This window comes from Capricornis sumatraensis, chromosome 10 (assembly GCF_032405125.1).
Source record: "Capricornis sumatraensis isolate serow.1 chromosome 10, serow.2, whole genome shotgun sequence".
Lineage (NCBI taxonomy): Eukaryota > Metazoa > Chordata > Mammalia > Artiodactyla > Bovidae > Capricornis > Capricornis sumatraensis.
This window is the reverse complement of record NC_091078.1, coordinates 104,272,486-104,293,359: the sequence shown is the minus strand read 5'-3', so window position 1 is coordinate 104,293,359 and position 20,874 is coordinate 104,272,486. Positions and strand designations below refer to the sequence as shown.

The 20,874-nt window shown below is 66.4% G+C and overlaps 1 protein-coding gene across 5 annotated transcripts in view; it reads right to left on the bottom strand.

The window, feature by feature from the left end:
* Positions 1 to 20,874, bottom strand: part of IQSEC1 (IQ motif and Sec7 domain ArfGEF 1) — a 278,166-nt gene that overhangs the window by 8,457 nt on the left and 248,835 nt on the right. For 3 of the 5 annotated variants that reach the window (XM_068981811.1, XM_068981814.1, XM_068981812.1), the window contains 11 exons: positions 20,072 to 20,366; positions 15,195 to 16,426; positions 11,138 to 11,299; positions 9,509 to 9,631; positions 8,128 to 8,294; positions 5,155 to 5,294; positions 4,759 to 4,788; positions 3,867 to 3,992; positions 3,097 to 3,196; positions 1,548 to 1,709; positions 564 to 740 (listed from right to left, as the gene is read on the bottom strand). In XM_068981811.1, coding sequence (XP_068837912.1) covers positions 564 to 740; positions 1,548 to 1,709; positions 3,097 to 3,196; positions 3,867 to 3,992; positions 4,759 to 4,788; positions 5,155 to 5,294; positions 8,128 to 8,294; positions 9,509 to 9,631; positions 11,138 to 11,299; positions 15,195 to 16,426; positions 20,072 to 20,366 — 2,714 coding nt within the window. Of the gene's footprint in view, positions 1 to 563; positions 741 to 1,547; positions 1,710 to 3,096; positions 3,197 to 3,866; positions 3,993 to 4,758; positions 4,789 to 5,154; positions 5,295 to 8,127; positions 8,295 to 9,508; positions 9,632 to 11,137; positions 11,300 to 15,194; positions 16,427 to 20,071; positions 20,367 to 20,874 lie in introns of those variants that run through there. The other 2 variants (XM_068981813.1, XM_068981815.1) reach the window with 1 other exon arrangement.

The window sequence follows — 20,874 nt, the reverse complement described above, 5'->3', positions numbered from 1 at the left end:
GGCTTGCTTGCGGGTTAAGAGGCTGGCAGCAAACCACACACGCACAGAAACGAGGAAACGACACGGAAAGACACTCCCGCCCAGGCTTTCTCCCCGTCGCCTCTGGGCTGTACGGAGGCCCAGAGTTCCTGGGAAGGGGACCTCTGCCGGGAGAGCAGGCCCCGGGACCGCGGGCAATGACGGGGCCCCTGACACGGTGCAGCGGCATCGCCCCCCGGCCCTTGTCAGCGTGGGGTGCAGGCATGGGCAGCGCAGAGCGACGGGGCTTGGCTCACCTTGTGCAAGAGCCGGGCTCAGGAAACAGAAGGGCAAAGAGCAGGGGAGACAGGGTTCCCGCCCAGCTGTCCTGCCTGTGACCGTGCGGCCCCATTCCCTGGGGCCTCCGGGGGATGCGCTCTCTGCCTGCTCAGATGCTACGGTGGGTTGGGGGCGGCCACCCGGACCAGCTCAGTCCAAGCCACTCTGCTGTGGTGCCCCCCACCCCTCTGGCCAATGTAAGCCTGCTGTGCATGGCAGAGCTCCCCGTGTGCGCTGGGCAGGGGGTGGTCCGGCCCGGCTCTTACCCGCTTCCGAGAGGTCGCGCAGGGAGCTGCTGAGGGCGCTGCGCTTGAGCCCCTCGCCTCCGGCGTAGCTATCGTCCAGGCAGGCCCGGTTCAGCGTCCCGCCGCCCGACTCCTTCTTGAGGCTAGGGCACTGGGACATGCTGGGCCGCACGACGCCCTTCTGCTTCTCCAGCTCCGCTGCAACAGAGCGCCGGGCAGTGAGCAGCAGGGCCCTGGCCCAGGGCAGGCAGGGGGTGGTGGCAGGGCCGGGCAACCCCCAGGAGGGCAACACGGAGCAATGAGGGGGTGTAGTGTGCTCTGGGTGGCACAGGGCCGAGCCGCCACCTCCAGGGTTGGCAGAGAGACAGAGGGGCAAGGTCCTCTGGGGAGGAGCTGGAGTGATGCCCCCCCCAACCCCTGGGACCGAGGGAGACCCCGCAGGGAGGCTGCAGAGGTCAGGGCACCGAGGCCTGCAGGAAGCTCAGCGACTCGGGAGGAGACTGCGTTCCTGGGTCTAGAGTGGAGCCAGGCTAGCCTGGCCTGGCTGTGGATGGAGGCTGGGGAGCGGGGGCCACTCCTGTGTCCCCCGGAACATGACCACTGCAGGAACGAGGCTCAGAGCTGGGGGGTGGTAGGGGTGGGTATCGCCAGCTTTCAGGGGAGCCGGGGATGGCCTCAGCCCTGAGTCCACCTGGTGCTTGGGCCCAGAGGACATCAATGCCGGCCACGCTCCGGTGTGGGAGCTCAGCTCCAGCGCTCCGGACGTGGAGGGGCGGGGGCACCAGGAACGCCGCGGCCTCCTCGGGGCCGTGATGTAGTTCCCTGGGCAGGACAGGCTCTCACCCGGAGACCCCTGCCCATCCACCCCTATATCGCCCCCCATGCTCCTCCTGTGGTCTGGGTGGCGGGGCGGGGGGTGGGCGCCGTCGGGCACGTGGCCGCGGGAAGCCAGAGGGGCGGAGGCTCCTGGGTCGGGCCCGCCCCCGGCCACGCCCACGCCCTTACCCTCTATCCTGTGCTTCTCCATCTCTTGCACCTCCGCGACCGACTCCCGCAGGTCGTCGGTGAACTTCTTGCGGTCTTGAGGGTTGGGGGCGTTGAAGTTGATCAGCACTTTGATGTCGGCCCCCGGGACAGCGGATGTGAGCCGGATGCCGTTGGGGTAGTCTGTGGGGGACGCGAGAGCGTGGGCCTGTGTGCGGGCTCCCCAGCTCCCCTTGGGCCTGGCATGTCCACGGGGCTCCCAGGACGCACCCCCCACAGGGAGGACGGGCCCCACGGCGCAGGCTGCAGGGACTACCAGACAGCCCCCTGGCTCCCGACCGGGGTCCGCACTGCTCCATGTTCGAGCCGGGCTCAGATCTGGCTGAGTGGAGGCAGGGCCCGGCCCTGGTCCTCCCCCCTGGACGGGCCTGCAGCCTGGACCCTGAACATCAGGGTCCTCGGTCACTCTGCCTGGGATTGTGAGGCTGGCTGGGTGCTGAGTCTGGGAGGAGACGGAGGCCGTGTCCCCACTCACCTGTCCAGTCACCTCGGGGGACCCTGCTGTCCCCTGCCTGGTCTCTGTGCCTACCCCGCCCAGCTCCCTCGGGGGACACTGTGGGCGCCCCACAGCCAACAGCACCCCTGGCTCCTTCCTGCCTGGGGCCGCCTCCGAGCTCTCTGGGCTGTGGGGTCCTGGTGCCCCCTCTCTCGTCAGTGGGAATCAAGCACCCACCGCCCGGCGTGTGACGGTTCTCGGCCCGGAGGACAATCCCATCACAGCTCAGACCTGTTTCAGGGCCGTGAGCTCCAACGCTTAGAGGCCTGAGCAGGTTCCTAAAATCGGGACGCGGGCCGGGGAGACAGAGCAGCTCGGGGAGCCTGTCCACTGCGCAGGGACTCAGGCCTCACGCGCCCAGACCTGGCTTTCGGGAGACGCCAAGGACAGCTGAGCCCCGCATGACGATCTCAGAACCAGTCCAATAAAACGGAAGACGAAGTTCAGACCAAGTCTAACGTGAGAGGCCGGGAGCTGCCTGTATGAGACCCGGGTGCCTGAGGTGACCCTCCGCCTGAGGACCTGGTCTGGTCGGGCTGTTCCCAGGGGGCCCCTGCCACCGCCACCCCTTCCCCGGGGGGCCTGTTGGACAGAACAGAGCACGTGGCACCAGACTCCCCGGGGGGAAGCAAGGCGGGGGCAGCCTTCCAGCCTGGGCGGGGGGGGGGGGGGTGCAATGCCCTGAGATGTCAAACAGCCGGGCTACACGGCCACCAGCGTGCGGACCCGGGGCCCTGGTGGGAACCTCGGCGGCCCCTCAGGCACAACCCTCACCCGACTGGTCAAACCCACTGGATGTCTTTACTGGATGTCTTTCCACCAACATTTTATTTAAGTAAACTCACTCTGCCCTGGATGTAAAATCTTATCCCCCGCTAGAAGTTAACGGCGAAAGTCGATGTGACGAGCCCCACATCTGATGATATGAAATGCTCCCTGGTCACTCTGAGCCTGCAACCGGCCCTCTGTTGGTAACAGTGGGAACGTGAACTCTGGGCGCTGGGACCCACTTACACTGGTTTTCGAAGAGCAGGACCTGCATGCCGTACAGAGAGAAGGACTGCCGGAAGCTGTATGTCACCGAGTTCTTCTTCTTCTGGAAGATCTTGGTGACCTGGGGACGGTAGACGCAGAGGCTGAGCCCCAGGCCCGCACTGCGGGGGCACCCCAGGCAATCACGGTTCTCCTGTGTGAGGAACCCCCGCCCCGCCCCGCCCCGCCCCGCAGCTCTGAGGCCAGCAGGCTCCCAGGGCAGCGAAGGGCCGGTAGGAGGAGGGACACTCACGCCCGCAGGCCCCACGCAAGCCCAGTGAAGCACGCTGACGGATGAGTCAGACAGCGGAGGACACCAGGCCCAGCGACTTGCTCAAGGTCAGGGGCTCTTAAAGGACAGGGAGCCGCATGTCTGGACTCCAGGCTCGGGGGCCTGGGCAGAGTGGCTGGTCTCCATCGGGCGGAGCCAGGGGCCAGGGGTCCCGGGGAAGAAGGCGGTTGCGGGAATGTCTTCACCCCCAGGCTGCCTGTTTTGGGGGCAAGAGCTCAACGTCCTCTTGGGGAGTCCCTCTCTGCCACGTCCAGCCCTCCAGTCCTGGGGCTGGGACTGGGACTGGGACTGCCCCTGCTCAGGGAGCCGTGAGGCCTCTGCTAGGGGTGTCAGGAAGAAGCTCCCCGGGCGCTGAGGGGCCGGGCCAGGAGCTACGGAAGCCGAATGCTCCATCCTGGAGGAGGCAGCCCAAGGCGCCGGGGGTCTGCGCACCCAGCCCTGCGCCCGCGGGCCCACGCACCACCAGGAGGTCGTTGAACAGGAAGATTTCGCGCTGGTGCAGCCCAAGCTTCTGGGGCTTGTTCGGGTCCGGAACCTCGAAGAGCCGGCAGTAGCAGACGAGGCGGCGGTGCGGCAGCGACAGCACCTGTGCGAAGGGGCCGCGTCAGCCCGCACCCCGGCCAGGATGCCCCGCCGCCGCCCGCGGGCCCTGTTCCACGGAGACCACCCTCCCGGCACTGAGAGCAGGGTGTGGGGCAGGTGCCCAGGGGGAGCCTCTGAGGCGCCTGACACGTGCAGCCTGAGCCCCCAGACCCCGGGCCCTCCGTCCTGAAGGATCTCAGCCTCGCCATCTGAGTCTGGGGGGCCATGTGGGGACCCGACCCAGCAGTCACCACCCCAAGAGGGTGGTCCCCGCCTTCTGCACACATGGCTCTCCAGGGCCGAGCTCGGCCAGTCGCAGGGACACGGGAGGGAACGTGGGCCCAGCTTGATGCTGTCAGGGGCGGGAGACAGGACGGCAGGGCGTGGGGCCGGGGGGTGCTGGGTCACACAAGTGACAGGGATCCTGGGCCCTGACCTGGCAGCCAGCAGAAGGGACTGGGGAGGCAGACCTGGGCCAGGTGGGCAGGAGGGGGCGGGAGGCCTCAACGCCACCCCAAGGCCATTGGTTCAGGCGCAGGGTCTCGGGGCCTGGGGACAAGCTCGACCAGGCCCAGGTGAGATGCATGGAGACCATCTGCTTTGAGCCCGACAGCACAGCCCTCTCTGCAGGGCCGCCGAGGTCCGAGGCGGGGAGAACTGTGACAAGCAAACTTCTCATCGCTGCGGAGAGTGACTCGGGCAGTCGGAGCGGTGGGGCTGGGGGCTGGGGGCTCGCGGGGAACACAGAAGGGGAGGCGGGGGACACTCACACAGCCAAGCCCGTGGTGCAGGGATCCGATCTACAGGGGAAACGGGGAACAAACGACGAGAGGTTAACACCCCACACGCGCTCCGGGCCCTGGTGGAGACCCCAGGGACACCCCTCCCGGGGCACCTCCCCAGCGCCCCCAGCGGGCTCGAGGGGAGCCCAGGGCACCAGGGGGCCAGCGCACAGTCTCAGCCGCTGGCTAAAACAAGGCCTCAGGCTCTCTTCGGAGGGACCCAGAGGGAAGCCCCTAAGACAGCCCTAAAGGTGGTGTAATTCACCAGTCCTGACCGGAGGAACCAGGCTCCAGAGGCATCAGGGACTGGCCTGGGGTCGCGGGGCTGGGGGCTCCTGGGTGCCCGGGCGGTGCCGCTCCACGCGGCGGGCGCAGACCACCTACCGGCTTCTTGCCCACGATGAGCTTCTCCACCTTCTGCACCTGCGACACGTGGTCCTCGTTGGTCTTCAGCTCCCGCTTCCGGATCCGCTCGTAGATCCCGACGAGCATCTCACGGGGGATGTCCTCCCCGTCATCCACGCCTGCGAGGGAACAGCGGCCGGCTTACCCCCGGGCACCGCATCTGAACCACGTCCCTCCCAGCCCACAGCTGCCGGACGGGTCCTGCCCATGACGGAACCCCAGCTCCAGCTCCGGGCCAGCTCTGCCCCGGCTTCGCGAGGACGGGCCTTCCAGCCACGCTCGGGCAGCTCTGTAAACACTGCCTTGCTCGATCCCGGCTGCAGCGCTGGGGGGCGGGCCCACGTCCTCATCTGGCCCCTTGTCAGCCTGACACTGAGCCTCTCTGAGCCAGGAGCCCTCCCCCACGACACAGGGCCCCCAGAGCGCAGCGACCTCACAGGGACAAGGGCAGCTCAAGCCTCCTCCCTCTCGGGCAGCTCAGCGGTTCTGAGTGGTCGCCGTCTCATTTCTGGGACTCGAACCCCGGTCGCCCTGACACGCTCATGCCTTTTCTGCTACACGGCCCTGGAAGTGGTGCCGGAAAGACCCCGCCCAGCTCAGGAGAGATGCGGGCCCCAGGCCTCGGTCCGCAGGCTCCTAGGGTGGCGTGCAGCAGTGGGACGGCTCGGCCCTCTGGGGGACCGTTCAGCCTTGCCTGTCCCCTGCCTGACGCCACGCACCTCAGGTGCAATGCACGCCTTCAGGGGTCTGGCCCCTGGGACGTGAAACGCATCACGGTTCTGCCTCCAGATTGCAGAGAAGGGAACAAACCCTTGTGCCTGGTGGGGGACGGGTCGCGCGGTCCTTGTGGGGATACCTGGGCAGGGAGGACTGTGTGTCCGCAAAATCGAGGTGAGCAGACGCAGCAAAGGCCCTTAGGTTTACGGCTGGGCCTCAACCCAAGAGCGAGGTGCCAAGTGGCAGGGGGGGAAGCCAACTGCTCATGTCTGCACCGGCTCCTGGGGAAGCTCTGGTAGGCACAGCAGGACTCAGCGCTGGCGCACGACCTTTGGGGCTGGGAGGGGCCCTGCGGAGGACCTTCTGCACTTCCCGGGTCTTTCTGGACAGATTCCAGTTCATAGCAAAGTTAAGCGGAAAGCACATCCCGGCTCCCCCACAATCAGCAGCCCCATCAGAGCAGTGTGTTCGCTACAACTGGAGAAACCTACTCGGACGCGCCCCAGTCGCCAGAGGCCACAGGTCACACACGGGTTCCCGCGTGGCGGTGTCCATCCCCAGGTCTGGACAAACGTGCAGCGACTCGTGTTCACCGTGACAACACCACACAGAGACTGTCCCCCACCCTGAACATCTTCTGGGCCCCCTCCGCATCCCTGCCGCCCCCGCCCACCACCGGAGTCCTGTCTCCCCAGCCTCGCCCCCGCGGGACGCAGGCTTTGCAGAAGCGCTGCCTTCACTTGGCAATGTTCACCTAAGGGTCCTCCGTCTTTTCCAGATGCGGCAGCTCATTTTTTTGCAGGGCTGAGTGACAGTCTGCGGTCTGGATGGACCACGGCTCCTGCACCTACTGAAGGGCAGCTGGGGGGCTTCCTGGTTTGGGCAACTGTGAATCGTGGGTTTCTGTGCAGAGGGGAGTTTCCGACTCATTCAGGTAAATTCCAAGCAGGGTGACTCCTGGGTCACGTGACTCTATGGCTTCTAAACCACGTGAAGATAGGACCCATCCAAAATATAAATGTAAGGGACTTTCCTGGTGGTGCGGTGGCTAAGAGTCCATCTGCTCATGTAGGAGACATAGGTTCGGTCCCTGGTCCTGGCAGATCCCACGCGCTGCTGCGCAGCGAAGCCCGTGCAGCCCGACTCCTGAGCCTGCACTCTAGAGCCCGTGAGCCGCCACCACGGAAGCCCGTGTGCCCGCAGCCCGTGAGCCGCCACCACGGAAGCCCGTGTGCCTGCAGCCCGTGAGCCGCCACGAGAGGCCACCAGACTAAGCAGCCCACACCACAGCTAGAGCCGCCCGCGCGGAGCAGTGAGCCCAGCGCAGCCGAGACTGAAACGCGTGGGAGAGTAAGTCTACGCATACACACTCATACTTAAAAACAGGCCCCTCTCCTGGGACTCCCAGAGCCGCCGGCTACTGGACCTGGCTGCTGGGCCCGCTGGGCGCTGGGCGATGCCAGAGAAAAGCTGTGTTCAGTGTGTGTGGTGGGGTGGGGACACCTTCCCCTAAGAAGAAGGAGCTGGGCGTGCACTTTGTGCGGAAGTGCTGGCCTGGCCTTGGAACTCCTGCCCCCTCCAGCTCTCACTTGCTGCGTGACCTCGGGTGAGTCCTCCCTCTGAACCTTCAAAGCTCAGGAAGGCGGGGCAGAAACCCTGGGGTCCCTGGCGTGAAGACAAGAGGTCATCGGTAGGAACGGCCCAGGCTCCCAAGACACAGCCAGGCAGCTTGCTCTCCTGGTTCTGGGGTGCTCGGCCCCCACCCTGGGAATTAGGGGGACACCGCCGCCCCTCGCCATCGTGCTGGACGGTGGAGCACACAGGTGCATGAACCGCGAGGTCACGGCCGTGAGGGTGGCCGGCCGGCAGGTGTGTGTCCCGGCAGCCCCGTCTTCCTCGAGCCTCTGGGCTCGTTTCACACACAGCAGAGGCCCCAGTCCCATGGCTGAGGGAGGAGGAACTGGAGCCCCCGAAGGGTCACCAGGAGCACGCAGCTCACAGCCAGCTTTCCCATGGGCGACAGGGCCACGGGGCCGCCATGGAGGCCAGACCGGAGGCTGGGGACGGGCAGTGCTCGGAGGCCCCGGGCGCCCGGCACCCGGCCTGCAGTCCCTCCGCCCTCTGGCCCTGCAACCGGCCTGGGCCCAAACCCTGCGGTCGCTCTGAGACCAGGCCTCACATCACCCCCGGGACGGGCCGCCCCCACCCTGAGCTGGCGAGGCCGGGGCGGCTCACCGCGGAGGTTCTTGACGAAGTCCTCCGGCTTCATCTTGCGCTCGGGCTTGACGCTGGGGCTGTACATGTCGGTGTTGAGCAGGATGATGGCGAAGGCCAGGATGAAGATGGTGTCGGGGTTCCGGAACTGCCGCACCACCCCGGGGTTGCAGATGCAGTACCGCTGGCTGGGGCGGGGCGGGGGGGACTTCAGCCGGGGCAGGAGGCCAGCCCGCCCCTCGCCCACCAGCGGCCCCAGCACCCGAGGCTGGTCACTTGTCTCAGAGCCTCTGTCTGTACATGGGGACCTCCGACCAGCAGAGCTGGCCCTGACCGTCTGCCCGTTTGCTTGCCACAGTAGTCAAACTCCCTGCCCCCCAGCTGGATGGCGGCTGCTCAGGGCTGAGGACCACACCCCCGGGCCCCCTCAGAGTGCTGGCTGCTGGCAGGCTGTGCCCTAAAGGCGTGGTGTGCCCTCCGCCCCGCCCAGGTGGGGACGGACCCGCCCCGGGGCCCTCAGGTAACAGGAGCCTAGGGCTCCAGGTCAGAGGGCGGCCCACCTCCGGCTAGTTTCAGCCCCCCCGCTGCTGTGGCAGCCTTGCTAACACATGGCCTCCAATACGCCCCCACGCCTTCCCAAAGCCCCCTCCTTGTGGAGGGCTGCGTGGTTGGGGCAGGCTGTGCCCTAAAGGCGTGGTGTGCCCTCCACCTCCGCCCCGTGTGGAGGGCTGGGTGGTTGGGGCAGGCATGGAGAGAGGAGCCAGGAATTCGGCAGCTTGAGCTCGCAGGCGCAGCCCTCAGAGCTCAGACAGCCTGGGCCTCAGCGTTCTCGCCCCTCTCCAGGAAGCCTTCCTGGATGTAAGTGTCTGACTGCTCCCCTCCCAGGGTCTGGGGTCTCTTCTCACCCACGCAGAGACCAGGGGGCTGGGCCTCCCACACCCAGCGTGGGGCCCGGAGCCCCTACACAGCAGTGTGCACCATCCCGGCGTGAAGGAGGGCTGCAGGGACAGCTGGCCTCGATCACAGGCTCTCTGGGGTGCCAGGCGCTGGGCTAAACGCGCCCACACATCCCGAGGGGTTTACCCACCCCGCCACTCCAGGGTAGGTGCCATCATCATCCCCCTCTGCCGGTGGGGACTGAAGCACAGAGAGGTTAAGTAACCAGCAAAAGGTCACACAGCCGGTACGGGGTGCGTGTGTCAGAACCAGGCTCTCTGTGTCTCTGAGAGTCTGCCCTGCAACGACGCTGATGGATTTGGGAGCCAGCGTCCGAGGCCCCAGCTCCAGCACTGGGCCGCATGGCGCCTGGCACCCAGAAGGGGCCCCCTGCCCTGAAGGAGGATTCTGCCCCCGGTGCCCCGGCCTCTGAGTGGAGCCCCTTCCCTGCCGGCCTGGCCCGCACCTGAAGGCCTCGATCAGCCGCTCCACCTTCTGCGCCTCCCCCTGCACCCGGATGTGTGCCTGGAACTTCCTCAGGGCCTCGTCCAGCTCCATGGCGGAGAAGTCCATCTCGTCCACCACGCAGCTGGAACGAGAGCCCGTGGCCGGTCAGCGACCCTGTCCCCTCCTGCCGGGGGCCAAGGGCTCAGAGCAGGGAGGCCCGGAGGGAGGCTCTCCCAGGCGTTTCCGAGGGGTGTCCAGAGGGGTGGTGCCGTTTCCATCCGCTGACCCGCAAGGAAGGCAGAGCTGGGGAGGCCGCGGGGGGCAGGGCACTCTGGCCACGGCCCTGCCCCAGCCTGACTGGGACCCCCGAGCAGAAAAGGTGGGTTTGCACCAGGGACCCTTGAGCGACCACCCAGCCGGGCTGCAGAGGTCCCGGTGTCCACTCCCAGGGACCTCGTCCACTGGGGCGATGCTCCGAGCACTCTCAGCGATTGGAGCAAGGAGCAGATGGGGCCCCACGGGAAGGTCTGCTGACCAGCATTCGAGGAGGATGCCTGGGGGGCGGCGGGGGGCGGGGGGGGGGGTCTTGCTACTTCCTGAGGCTGCCGCTATTTTCTGATCTAAGGAGAACAATGCCCGGATTTCCTACGGACCAGCAGTGGCTTGGAGGAGTTGGGGTGGGGGGTGGGCTAAGGGCTAGCTGCAGGCCAGGGGCTGGGCTGATGGTCGTCTTCGGCCCCACTCATGGAGGAGCTAATCAGCTCTCCTTGGATGGGTCCTCCCTGGTTTCAAAGAGGAGGGGGCAACAACCACACTACTGGAGGGGCTGGAGCGGAGGGGCTGTGGGGGGAGCAGGGGGCACAGGCTGCCTCTCCAGGGTGCCGGCGTGTCACGGGGTGCAGAGCTGTGTGTGCTGTGACCCTGTGCCCGGCGCACCGGCCAGGTCGTCCATCCCGTGCAGGGCCTGGGTGGGCAACGTGCCCACAGCAGGCCTGGAGCCATGCCCCAGGTCCTGGCCAAGGGCACCCGCTCTGAGCCACCTACTGCTGGCCCTGGCTTCTCATCTGTGGAGGGGGCTACGGACCCCTAACACCCCTACGGGTGGAGTGAGGACAGGGCCTGTAACATCGCCCGCCCAGCGGCCATGGGCCCGACACGGAGCCACTCCTCTCAGGACAGTCTGGGGGGAATGGGGGTGCAGGCATGTGCAGGCAAGCCTTCTCAACCCTGCCAGCCATTCCCAGGGGTCAGAAACCCCTTCTTCTGCAGGGTCTGGGGCTGCCAGCCTGGTGGGCCATCAGCCCATCTCCCAGCAGGAGAGGGAGAAGGATGGGGCCCGAGCTCAGCCAGCTGCTCACGCCGCACACAGGACGGCAGCACGGAGGCCACGGGACCAGGGCTGGGGCCGGCCCTGCTGGATGGGGCTGGAGGTGCCCGGGGTCTGTGTGCATCTGGGGAACAGACAGCGGGGCCCCCGCCCCACTTGAGGAGCCTGGGGTCCCGTGCGTCCAGGGGAACAGACACCGGGGCCCCCGCCCCACTTGAGGTGCCTGGGGTCCCGTGCGTCCAGGGGAACAGACAGCGGGGGCCCCGTCCCACTGGAGGAGCCCGGGGTCCCCTGCGTCCAGGGGAGAGGCGGGCCACTCACTCGAGCACATCACGGTTGAACTGCTTCTGCCGGTTGCCCAGGAACTCGCCGATCATCTGCCGGCTCAGGCCCTTGCGCTGCAGCAGGAAGTGGGCCACCCCCACTGGCGTGTCGGGCACGAAGCCGCGCTCGATGAGGTACTGGACGCCCTTCTCAGGCTTCCTGGGGGACGAGAGACAGGCTCAGCTGGGCGTGTCTGCCCCTGCCCCCATCCGCCTCCGTGGCACCTGGTCCTGTCCCAGCCTGAGTCCACCACCCGGGGCACCGGGACCGTCCAGGCCCCGTGCCCAGCCTGGGCCAGAGAGGGGTGTACACAGCGGCCCCGTCCAGCATGCGCTGGCCACCCGAGGACAGGCTGGATGGCCGACACCCCGAGGACCCCCACGGTGGCTCAGCCCCCACGCCACCCCCCGCTGCCCAGGAGCCTGACCACCCTTGCGGGACGGGTGTGTTAACATGGGCGGTGCCTGGAATGCGGCGCACAGCAGGTGAGCGCCTGAAGGATTACGACAAACCACGCCACGGGAGGACACGGAGGCCCAGAGCCAGCTCCCACTGAGGTTGGAGGCCCGGGAAGGGGCTGGGCGTCCACTTGCCCCGGGATCCGGGGGACCCCTGGGGCCCAGGCAGTGAGCCCGGAGGCCACTCCCTCGGCCCGGACCTCGGGGCCTGGTGCCAGCTTGGCTGACCTCACAGGAAGGTGCCCGTGATCATAAGAAATAGGGCGGGGAAACAGGAGCCTTGGACAGGCCCGGAGCCCCTGAGGGGCACTCTGGGGGCGTGGCGGTCAGAGCCGGGGCTCCCTGTGGCCGCGCGCTGACGGTAGGCCCTGCAGACTCCTACGTGCAGGCCGGCCTCCGGCTGCGAGGGGACCCCGCTCTCTGTACCCCGGGTGGCCACACGACCCCAGCCTTGCACCCGAGCTTGGCAGGGAGCGACCTGCTGGGTCCTGGCGCAGAAGGGGTGGCCCAGGGTCCCCGTTCCCGCCCGGCCACGGGTGCTGATGCGGGGACGGGTGACACTGCCTCCCTGCGGGCGAGGCCGCACCCTCGACAGCGCGCTCTGCAGCTGCAGGCCCGTCCTGGGACCGGCCACTGAGCCCCTGCAGTGGGCCCAGCCGGGCAGCTGCACGGACTGAACTAAAACACCCCCTGCGGCCCGGCCTCACCTCTGCCCCTCGACTTGCAAAGGGCCGAGGCCCCCCAGTCACAAGGGCTGCAGTGGAAAGTCCTCCAGGGGTTTCCACAGCCTTAACGAGCTGATTCCACAATCGGTGTGGAAGAGCAACTGCCAACAAGAGCCAAGACCACTGTTTAAAAGGACAAAAGAGGGGTTTCTGCCCTAAGAAAGCATGTGAAACCAAAGCCTGACGTGGGCACAGGGGAAAACAGAGCCCCTGACCACGAGCGTGGAGGGAGCTTCGCGAGTACCTTTGATCCTGTTCACAGATGCGGCCAGGCCCCCAGCACAGGGCCGGCCTGCACGAGCTGCTCCATGAGTATCTGCCAAGGAAGGGGCGGGATCCCAGCACAGACCCCGCTCACGGAGGAGTCACAAGGAACTTCAAGTCAACAGAGAAAGGACAGATGATTCAATAAACTGTCTGTGAACAACCAGCTAACTTCCACCGAATAATAAAAGCTACACTCCTCACTGGGTACCATTCTCCAAACCAAACGTCAGGCAGACGTACTAAAGGATAGAGAACAAAACTGCAACAGTCCTGAGGAAGATATTTCAAACCTATGAGATGACCTGGGCTGGAGTCTCTTAAAAGAAAACATAAAAAGAACAAAGTAGCACCCAAAGAGAACCGCTGCGTTGTGTGCTTGAAGCTGGGTCATGGGTCAACTACATCTCAATGAGAAAAAAACGTAAAAAAGCATGAATAACTTCTGTTAAACCAACAAAGCATAAACAAAGCTAAAAGATGTATACTTAAAAACCGCTGAACTAGACACTTTATAAGGACAGACCTTATAGTATGTGGATTTCACTTCAGAAGTTTAACAAAAAGGCAGCCAGTGACAGGAAGACGTTTCTGTAATTCCAGAGAGTCAGCATCCACCACGTATAAAGAGCCACTCGGAAATCAAACCAACCTGGACAGCATACCAAAACGCAGAGACGTTACTTTGCCAGCTAAGGTCCGTCCAGTCAAGGCTATGGTTTTTCCAGTGGGCATGTATGGATGTGAGAGTTGGATTGTGAAGAAAGCTGAGCGCCGAAGAATTGATGCTTTTGAACTGTGGTGTTGGGGAAGACTCTTGAGAGTCCCTTGGACTGCAAGGAGATCCAACCAGTCCATCCTAAAGGAGATCAGTCCTGAATGTTCATTGGAAGGACTGATGTTGAAGCTGAAATTCCAATTCTTTGGATACCTGATGCAAAGAGCTGACTCATTTGAAAAGACCCCGATACTGGGAAAGACTGAAGGGGAGAGAAGGGGACGACAGAGGATGAGGGTTGGGTGGCATCACTGACGCAATGGACGTGAGTCTGAGTGAACTCTGCGAGCTGGTGATGGACAGGGAGGCCTGGCGTGCTGCGGTCCGTGGGGTCGCCAAGAGTCGGATACGACTGAGCAACTGAACTAAACTGAAATGAACTCAGGAAATCGAAAAGAAATAGCAGAAAAATAGGCAAAAAAATAAGAATAGGCATTCTGTAGAAGGAAAAACCAAAATGGCCAAAAGACACACATACGGATGCTCCACCTAGGCAGCAGGGCAGGCAAACCCAAAGTGAAGGGAGAGATACTATCTCTTCGCTTGGACTGGGGAGGGAGACGAGGCTGAGTGCGTCCAGATGTGGGGAGACGGGTCCCCACGTCCAGCTGCAGGCTCCACTTCAATGAACAGCCACTGGACGTCCCTGGGTCCGGCCACCAGCAGCAAAGCGCGTGGCAGCGTCAGAGCAGGACAGTGTGTGTGGCCTGCGGACGTCTGCAGGGGCCAAGGGGACGGCAGGGAGGCACGGGCCGGACTCTGTGTGCCCGGCACTCTCTGAGCTCCTTCCACACGGGCTCATCTCCAGCTCACACCCCGTGACTCACACGGACAAGGCCGCTGCGGGGGTTGCACCCACGAGGACACACAGAGAGGAAGCGTGAGGACCAGAGTCACACACACAGACGCGTGAGGGGAGGCTTGTGCGGGGCCCGCGGCAGCGCCAGGAAGAGTCCAGAGACCAAGGTGCTTGGTCCAGGCAGGCAGCTCTTCTGGACCCCGCCTGGGACTCCCGGGTCAGGACACGCCGCCTGCCGGGGATGAGGGGACCTCGGGGCCCCCAGGTCACCCCAGCCTCCCCCAGGAGGGTCTGAGGCGCCCTGGGACTGGCGGGGCCCAGAGCAGGTGGGTGGGCTCCTGGGACAGAGTGCAGGGCGGCCTCCCCACTCACGCAGCGCTCCAGCTGCGGCCTGGGGGCAGACAGAGTCTCGAGGGCTCCCCGGGTGCCCATGATGGCTCTGGGATGTGCGGTCTCAGCCGATCGAGGACCAGGGGCGCCCCCCCCAGGGGCCTGGGTGTGATCCCACAGTTCCCCACAGCTGCCCTTCAGGACAGGCCTCTCCGCGTGCCCAGCTGGGCAGGGGGTAACCCCCAAGTCCCCCCACCGCCGTCTGGAAGAGGAAACGGGGGGCTCACAGTGGACGTGGGTCAGCAGCCACCAGGCAGGCTGGCCACATCCCCTCCACGTCCCTCCCGCCCCCCGGAGGAGCCAGCAGCAGGCCGGAGTCCAGCGACACCATGTCCAGAGAGGAGAGGCCCAAGGTTTTGCAGTCAGAGCCGCCAGCGTCCCCTCCAAGGGAGGGCTATTTTCAGCCACGCTAAGAATAGTCTGTGTTAAACACCAGTCTCCCGCGCTAGACCTGCTCTGCCCAGAGCCCCGCACGGCGGCCTCGCCACAGACCCAACGCACACGTCCTGCCGGGTGTCGGGCCCGCCTGGGTCCTCCTCCCTGACCAGCCCACGTGGACGCAGACCCGGCCCTGCTCCAAGGCCCCCGCGGCCCACCACCCCGGGCCCCAGGCCGGGCGGCGGCGGGGGTGGGGACTCACTTGTTGAAGAGGTTGAGGCCGATGCGGTAGTGCCGCTTGCGGATGACGTCGTTGCTGAAGGCGGGCGAGTCCCAGCTGTTGCGGGTCTCCTTGTGGTACGTCTGCTTGCTGAGCGTCTGCTCGCGCAGGCTGTCGCGGGATGAGGACTCCGAGCTGCAGTTGATGGTGTCGTTGGAGTTGGACGTGCTGTTGAGACTGTCATTGTCGCCGTCAGAATAGTCCGACTCGGACTTGCTCTGCCGGTTGGCCGAGCCGTTGATGGCCAGGTGGGCGTCCAGGGGCCGCGGCGGCCGGGCCCGTGGCTCCGGCTCCTCCCGGGGGAGGCCCCTGGGGGGCCCATGGGGGCCGTGCTTCGGGCTGCTCTGTGGCCCGCCCAGGCCGCGCTCGTAGGCGCCCTGCCTCTTGAGCGAGCTGCGGTCAGAGCGGTCGCTGAGGTCAGCGGAGCTGTCGCTGGGTGGCTCGATGGTGAGCAGCGGCAGGTGCTCCACGCGCGCCCGCGGCTCCAGCGATGGCGTGCTCCGGCAGCTGGTGTCCGTGTCCCCCTGGTCGTCCTTGTGGGCCAGCGCCCAGTAGTCCTGGGCGGCGGCTCCGGCCCGCAGTCGCAGGTCCGACTCGCCGCTGGACGGCCGGCACCCGGTCTGCACCGCGGGCGGCGGCGGCGACAGCTCGTCCTCATCGATGTACAGGGTGACGTCACTGTACGAGGCGGTCATCTCGTCCAGCCGGCGCTGCTCGGCCGCGCCGTGTAGGCCCGACGAGGGCTCGGCGGCGGGCGCAGGCGCCCCCTCCACAGCGTGCAGGCTGCGGCAGTTGAGGGCGTCGTCGATGGACTCGGCCAGCGACTTCACCTGCCGCGAGAAGGCGTCCTCCAGCTCCGTGATGGCGTCGGCGAAGTCGCCGGCGGGTGCAGGGGCCTGCAGGGAGGGCGGGGGCGGCGGGCCCAGGTCCCCGCACTCGGCCGGCCCCAGGGAGCCCAGTGGGGAGTCCCCGTCGGTCACCGAGACCTGCTTGCCCTCGAAGAAGGAGCTGTGCGCCTTCTCGGGCCCCTCGAAGGACAGCTGCACCCGCATGTTGGACAGCACAATGCGGCGGGACAGACGCTTCTCAGACATGGAGCTGCGCAGCCGCTCGAAGTTCTTGTTCATCTGGTACTGGCGGAAGGCCGTCTGGATGGTGCGGGCCGCATGCCGGGTCACGAGGCGGCCCCCATACTTCCGTTCCAGCATCTCCACCTGCGGGGGAGGGAGAGGAGCGTGAGCATGGCCCGGCTGGTCCGGAGGGCAGACTGTGCCCACACACTCCCAGACCCAGGAACTGGCCGGGGGCCGTGCCCACACACTCCTAGACCCAGGAACCCGCCGGAGGCCATACCCACAGGGCTAAGACCCAGGAACCCATCAGGGGCTGTGCCGACACGCTACCAGACCCAGGAACCGGCCAGGGGCCATGCCCACACACTCCTAGACCCAGGAACCCGCCGGGGGCTGTACCCACAGGGCTCCTAGACCCAGGAACCCGCTGGGGGCCATGCCCACACGCTCCTAGACCCAGGAACCGGCCAGGGGCCGTGCCCGCAGGGCTCCTAGACCCAGGAACCTGCCGGGGGCTGTGCCCACACGCTCCCAGACCCAGGGAGGCAGAGGAGCGGTGAGTTGCGGTTACAGCCTGTGCTCCCTGCAGGACTTCTCAGAGCCTTTCAAGGGCGGTGGTTTCCCAGACTTCTCTGTCCGCAGCAGCCTTTGCCCCGGGCACTGGGGCCGTGCAGTTGAATGAAACTTGGAGCTGCTGCAGGTGGTTGCAGGCCGCCCCTTGAGAGACAAGGAGACTGTGACGGGGGCAGGCTAGGAGACCAGCGCGAGACCCGAGTCGGCCCTGAGCACTGAGCACCGGCCGTGGGCCTGGGCCCTTGTCTGCAGACTGACTCTGAGAAGCCTGGACCTGCGGCCCCTCAGGCCCATCAGACCAGCCTCACGGGCCAGCGAGAGGACACGGGCCTCACAGACACAGGCGAGACAGACCCTCAGCACGGGGCGGAGGAGGCGCAGGACACTCCACTGCACTCCTGGGAGGGTGGACAGCTTGTGGGGCCCCCGCACCTGCTCCTGTACAGACGGGGAAACTGAGCCTCAGAGAAGAGACCCGACACACCCCTGCAGGCCTCCAGATCCCAGGGCGCCCTCCGGGAGGCTGACAGCGGGCCCACACCATAGGCGGGAAGGGCGTTGGGACTCTCCTACGAGGTGTGTGCACCTCCGGAGCCCGCTGGCCCCAGGCCTGAGGACGGTCCCGAGGGCCGCTCCCCATGCCTCGCTCCGGGGTGAGGCCAGAGCCCACTTTCCGAAAGCAAAGAGGACTCGGGATGAGGAGTGGGCTGGCCCACCAAGCCCCTGACATGGGGGTGGGGGGAAGGCCCCCAGTCCTCGGCAGGAAGTGTTCACACCCCAGGGTCAGAGCCCCAGTCCCCTCCGTGAGGACGGCATGGCCTTGCCCTCGAGAGGCGGGGTCTGTGCAGAACAGACGGGGCACCAGCTCAGGGGACAAAGCCAGGCAGACACCGAGGGAACCAGGCTGCAGCCAAGGGGAGGCGACGGCTGCCCGGACCCGGGGGGGAAGGGGGGGGCGCGGGGGGGAGGGTACGGGTGGGGGTGGGAGGGCTCGGAGCCTCGCTGGGGGTGCGTGTGGGTTCCAGTTCCCATGGGGGACACCAGCTCCCCCAGACGCGGACGCGCCAGCCCTACAGAAAGGTGGGGTGGCAGAGGGGCCCCCCACAGGAGAGGAGTCGGGAGCGGAGGGGAGGGGCAAGGATCAAAACCGCATCTCACAGCCCGGCGGGGCCTGGAGGCAGCCAGGGCGGGTCTGTGTTTTCTCTTGCCCTGGAGCCACTGAACCAAGTCCAAAGGGATGACCTCACTTCCACATCTGCGAGCGGCATCTGTTTCCTGGGTTTGGAAGCGAAGCTCTGAGAGCGCTCGGGGACGACAGAGGCCCACGCCTGGGCTCCAGGGAACCCTCTCTCCTCTGCCCCCTGAGACCTGGGTTCTGAGTCCCTTGGGTCTGCTCGGTGGGGGTGGGGGCCCCGCACAGGCCAGAGCATGATCCATGGCCCCTCTTGTCCTGCTGACTCTAGGCCTCGCGAATGCAGCAGCGACGCCCTTGGGCTGAGCCAGCCCCCCAGGTCGGGGCAGGGGCGGGAGTGGTGTTAGGGGGCAAGCTTGGGCTCTATGCTGCTCCTAAGCTCCCTGGCCCTCCTACCGGCCTCCCCTGGGGACACACCAACCCAGGCCCGCACTCACTCAGCCCACTGGGGCGTTTCCCTTCTGGGTCAGAGCTGCCCCGAGGCCCTGTCTGAGTGCTGACTGGGGCGCAGGAGGGGGAACCCAAGCCGTCTGCACTCACCTAACAGGTGTCACCTTCACTCGACCCCGTGTCCCGCCTACAGACAGGCCCCAGAAGCTGCCCGCTGTGCAGGGGGACAGAGGCTCTGAGACGAGACAGGACAAGGAGCCCCGAGGCTGGGCCTCCCGTGAAGGGGAGCCACAGGAGACGAGGAGGCCGGGGGCCAGCGGCCACTGCACTGGGCTCCTGCCACTGAAACGCGGCTCTGTGCCGCCCAGGCTCCAAGCCCTCACGGAACCAGGCACCTTGCTTCCGCCTGGGAATTCCCGTGTAATCCCGCCCCCCACAGTCACTAGTTTCGCCTCGACTGCCAGGAGGCTCAGCAGGGAGCCGGACGCCCAGTGGCCCTGTCACTGCCCTGGCCCCACCTCATCCTGGCCGCCCTTTCCGGCAAGCTCGCCCGCCTAGGGCCGCTGCACCTGCTGTTAGCCTCTCCTGGAAGGCCCTGGCCTCGGTTACTTGGCTCCAAGGGGCCTTGGCACCCCACCCGGGCCGCCTCCTCCCACAGGCACCCGGCCCGCCTCCCCTTCCTTCATCCTTGGGGTTCAATCACCCCTGCTCTGCAGTCAACCTGCGTCTCCACGGCTAAACCTGTCCTGGACCACGGCGTCCGCCCGAGGGCTGTGGCCACACCCCGTTCCCCGGTGACCCCCAGCGACCGGCACGGGGTCTGCCGTACGGCAGGCACTGGGCTATCGTGTGAGGGAAAAGCTGGGCAGCTGTGGTCACGTTAAGGCCAGGAGAGGCTCATTATTACCTCCACGGCCTCTGCCTAACCCTTCTCTCCTTTGTTTCCACGGTCCTGCTGTAGTCTGTTGCTATGAACTGCTCTGATCTACTTTAGATCTGGGTGCAGCTGAGAACTGGAACAGAGGCCCCTGCTGCAGACCTGACCACACAGCCAAACACCAGCGGGTGGTGGGGCCAGGAGGTCAAGTGGGCAGGCCGGGCACGCCCCTTGCTGTATACACGGGTGCCGACCCTGTGGGGGGCTCTGGGCCAAGTCCCTGGGGAGGAGGCACAGCCTGGAAGGAGACAACGTCCCCCCAGAACACACGGAACTGCAAACCAACGGGTGGGACGAGCGGCCTGGCCTCCCTGCTGCCCAGAGGACGTGCTGTTTCTGTTGTGGACTGACCTCCCCTCCCCCTCCTGCAGACCCCGGAAGGTCCAGGCCTCTCCTGGACCCCGGGACCTCAGCGGCCACCACCGTGTGCAACCTGTGCGCTGGCGGACAGCACGGCCCGGAGCCCCGCCGCGGGGGAGCAGGAAGTGGGCAGAGGCCGAGGTCGGACAGAACAGCCCGCGTCCGCTCGCTCCCTCCGGTTCCTCCTGGAGTCGGGAGGAGACCACGAGGGCCCGGGGTGAGGTGGCGGCCTCTATCCTGGAGAACAACCCCTGCCTGGCGCCCAGCCTTGAGTGCTCAGGGTGGGCCCCGCCCCGCCCCGCCCCGCCCCTGTCCCCGCGTGGCCAGCGCCCACCTGCTTGTCCTGCAGGTCGGAGGAGAGCTCATAGCTCTCGGAGAGGGACCGCGAGCGCTTGATGGCCTCCTCCTCGGCCTGCTTGCGCAGGATGGACGTCGAGTGCTGCAGCCGGGGCCTGCGCGCGCGCTGCTGCTGCCCAGGCGGCCCCGTGTACAGCCCATAGGCGCCGCCCGGCGCGTGCTCGTAGGGCTCCGGGCTCAGGCCCGAGCCGGGCGCCAAGGGCCCCTGGTGGTAGGCGGAGGGGCTGTCCAGCGACGTGCCAGGCTCGCCGCTGGGGGCCTCGCCCTCAACGCTGCGGAGAGAGCACAGACCGGAGGTGAGGGGGAGACCGCAGCCCTGGGCCCCACAGGCAGGTGTCTGGCCCACACCCCGCCCTCCCCTGGGTGGACCCCCGGGGCCCACAGCCACCCCTGCTTCATGCCTCCCTAAGGCTCCCCTCCCCTTGCGGAGGCCCTGCTTTGGCTGTACCGCACCCCCCCACACACACCCCTGCCCCCTACAACCGACACCCTGCCCTGACGGACCTGCTCCCCTTCCACCGACCCCCACGACGGGCCCCCACAGAGCAGGCTGTGCCCGGGACGCCCACTGACGGCCCGCGGGTCCCACCCCCTCACTCCTTCACTCCCACTGCCAGGATCAAGTCCTTTTTTTCCTTTTTGACCAACAATGAACAGAGTGACTCCTCGCTGCCTGCCTGCGGGGTCAGGCATTGTGGGGGTGCTGTTATGGGCTGAGCGTGTCCCTCCCCACCAACACCCGCAAGCTCCAAGCCCTAACTGCTCAGAGCGTGTATCTGG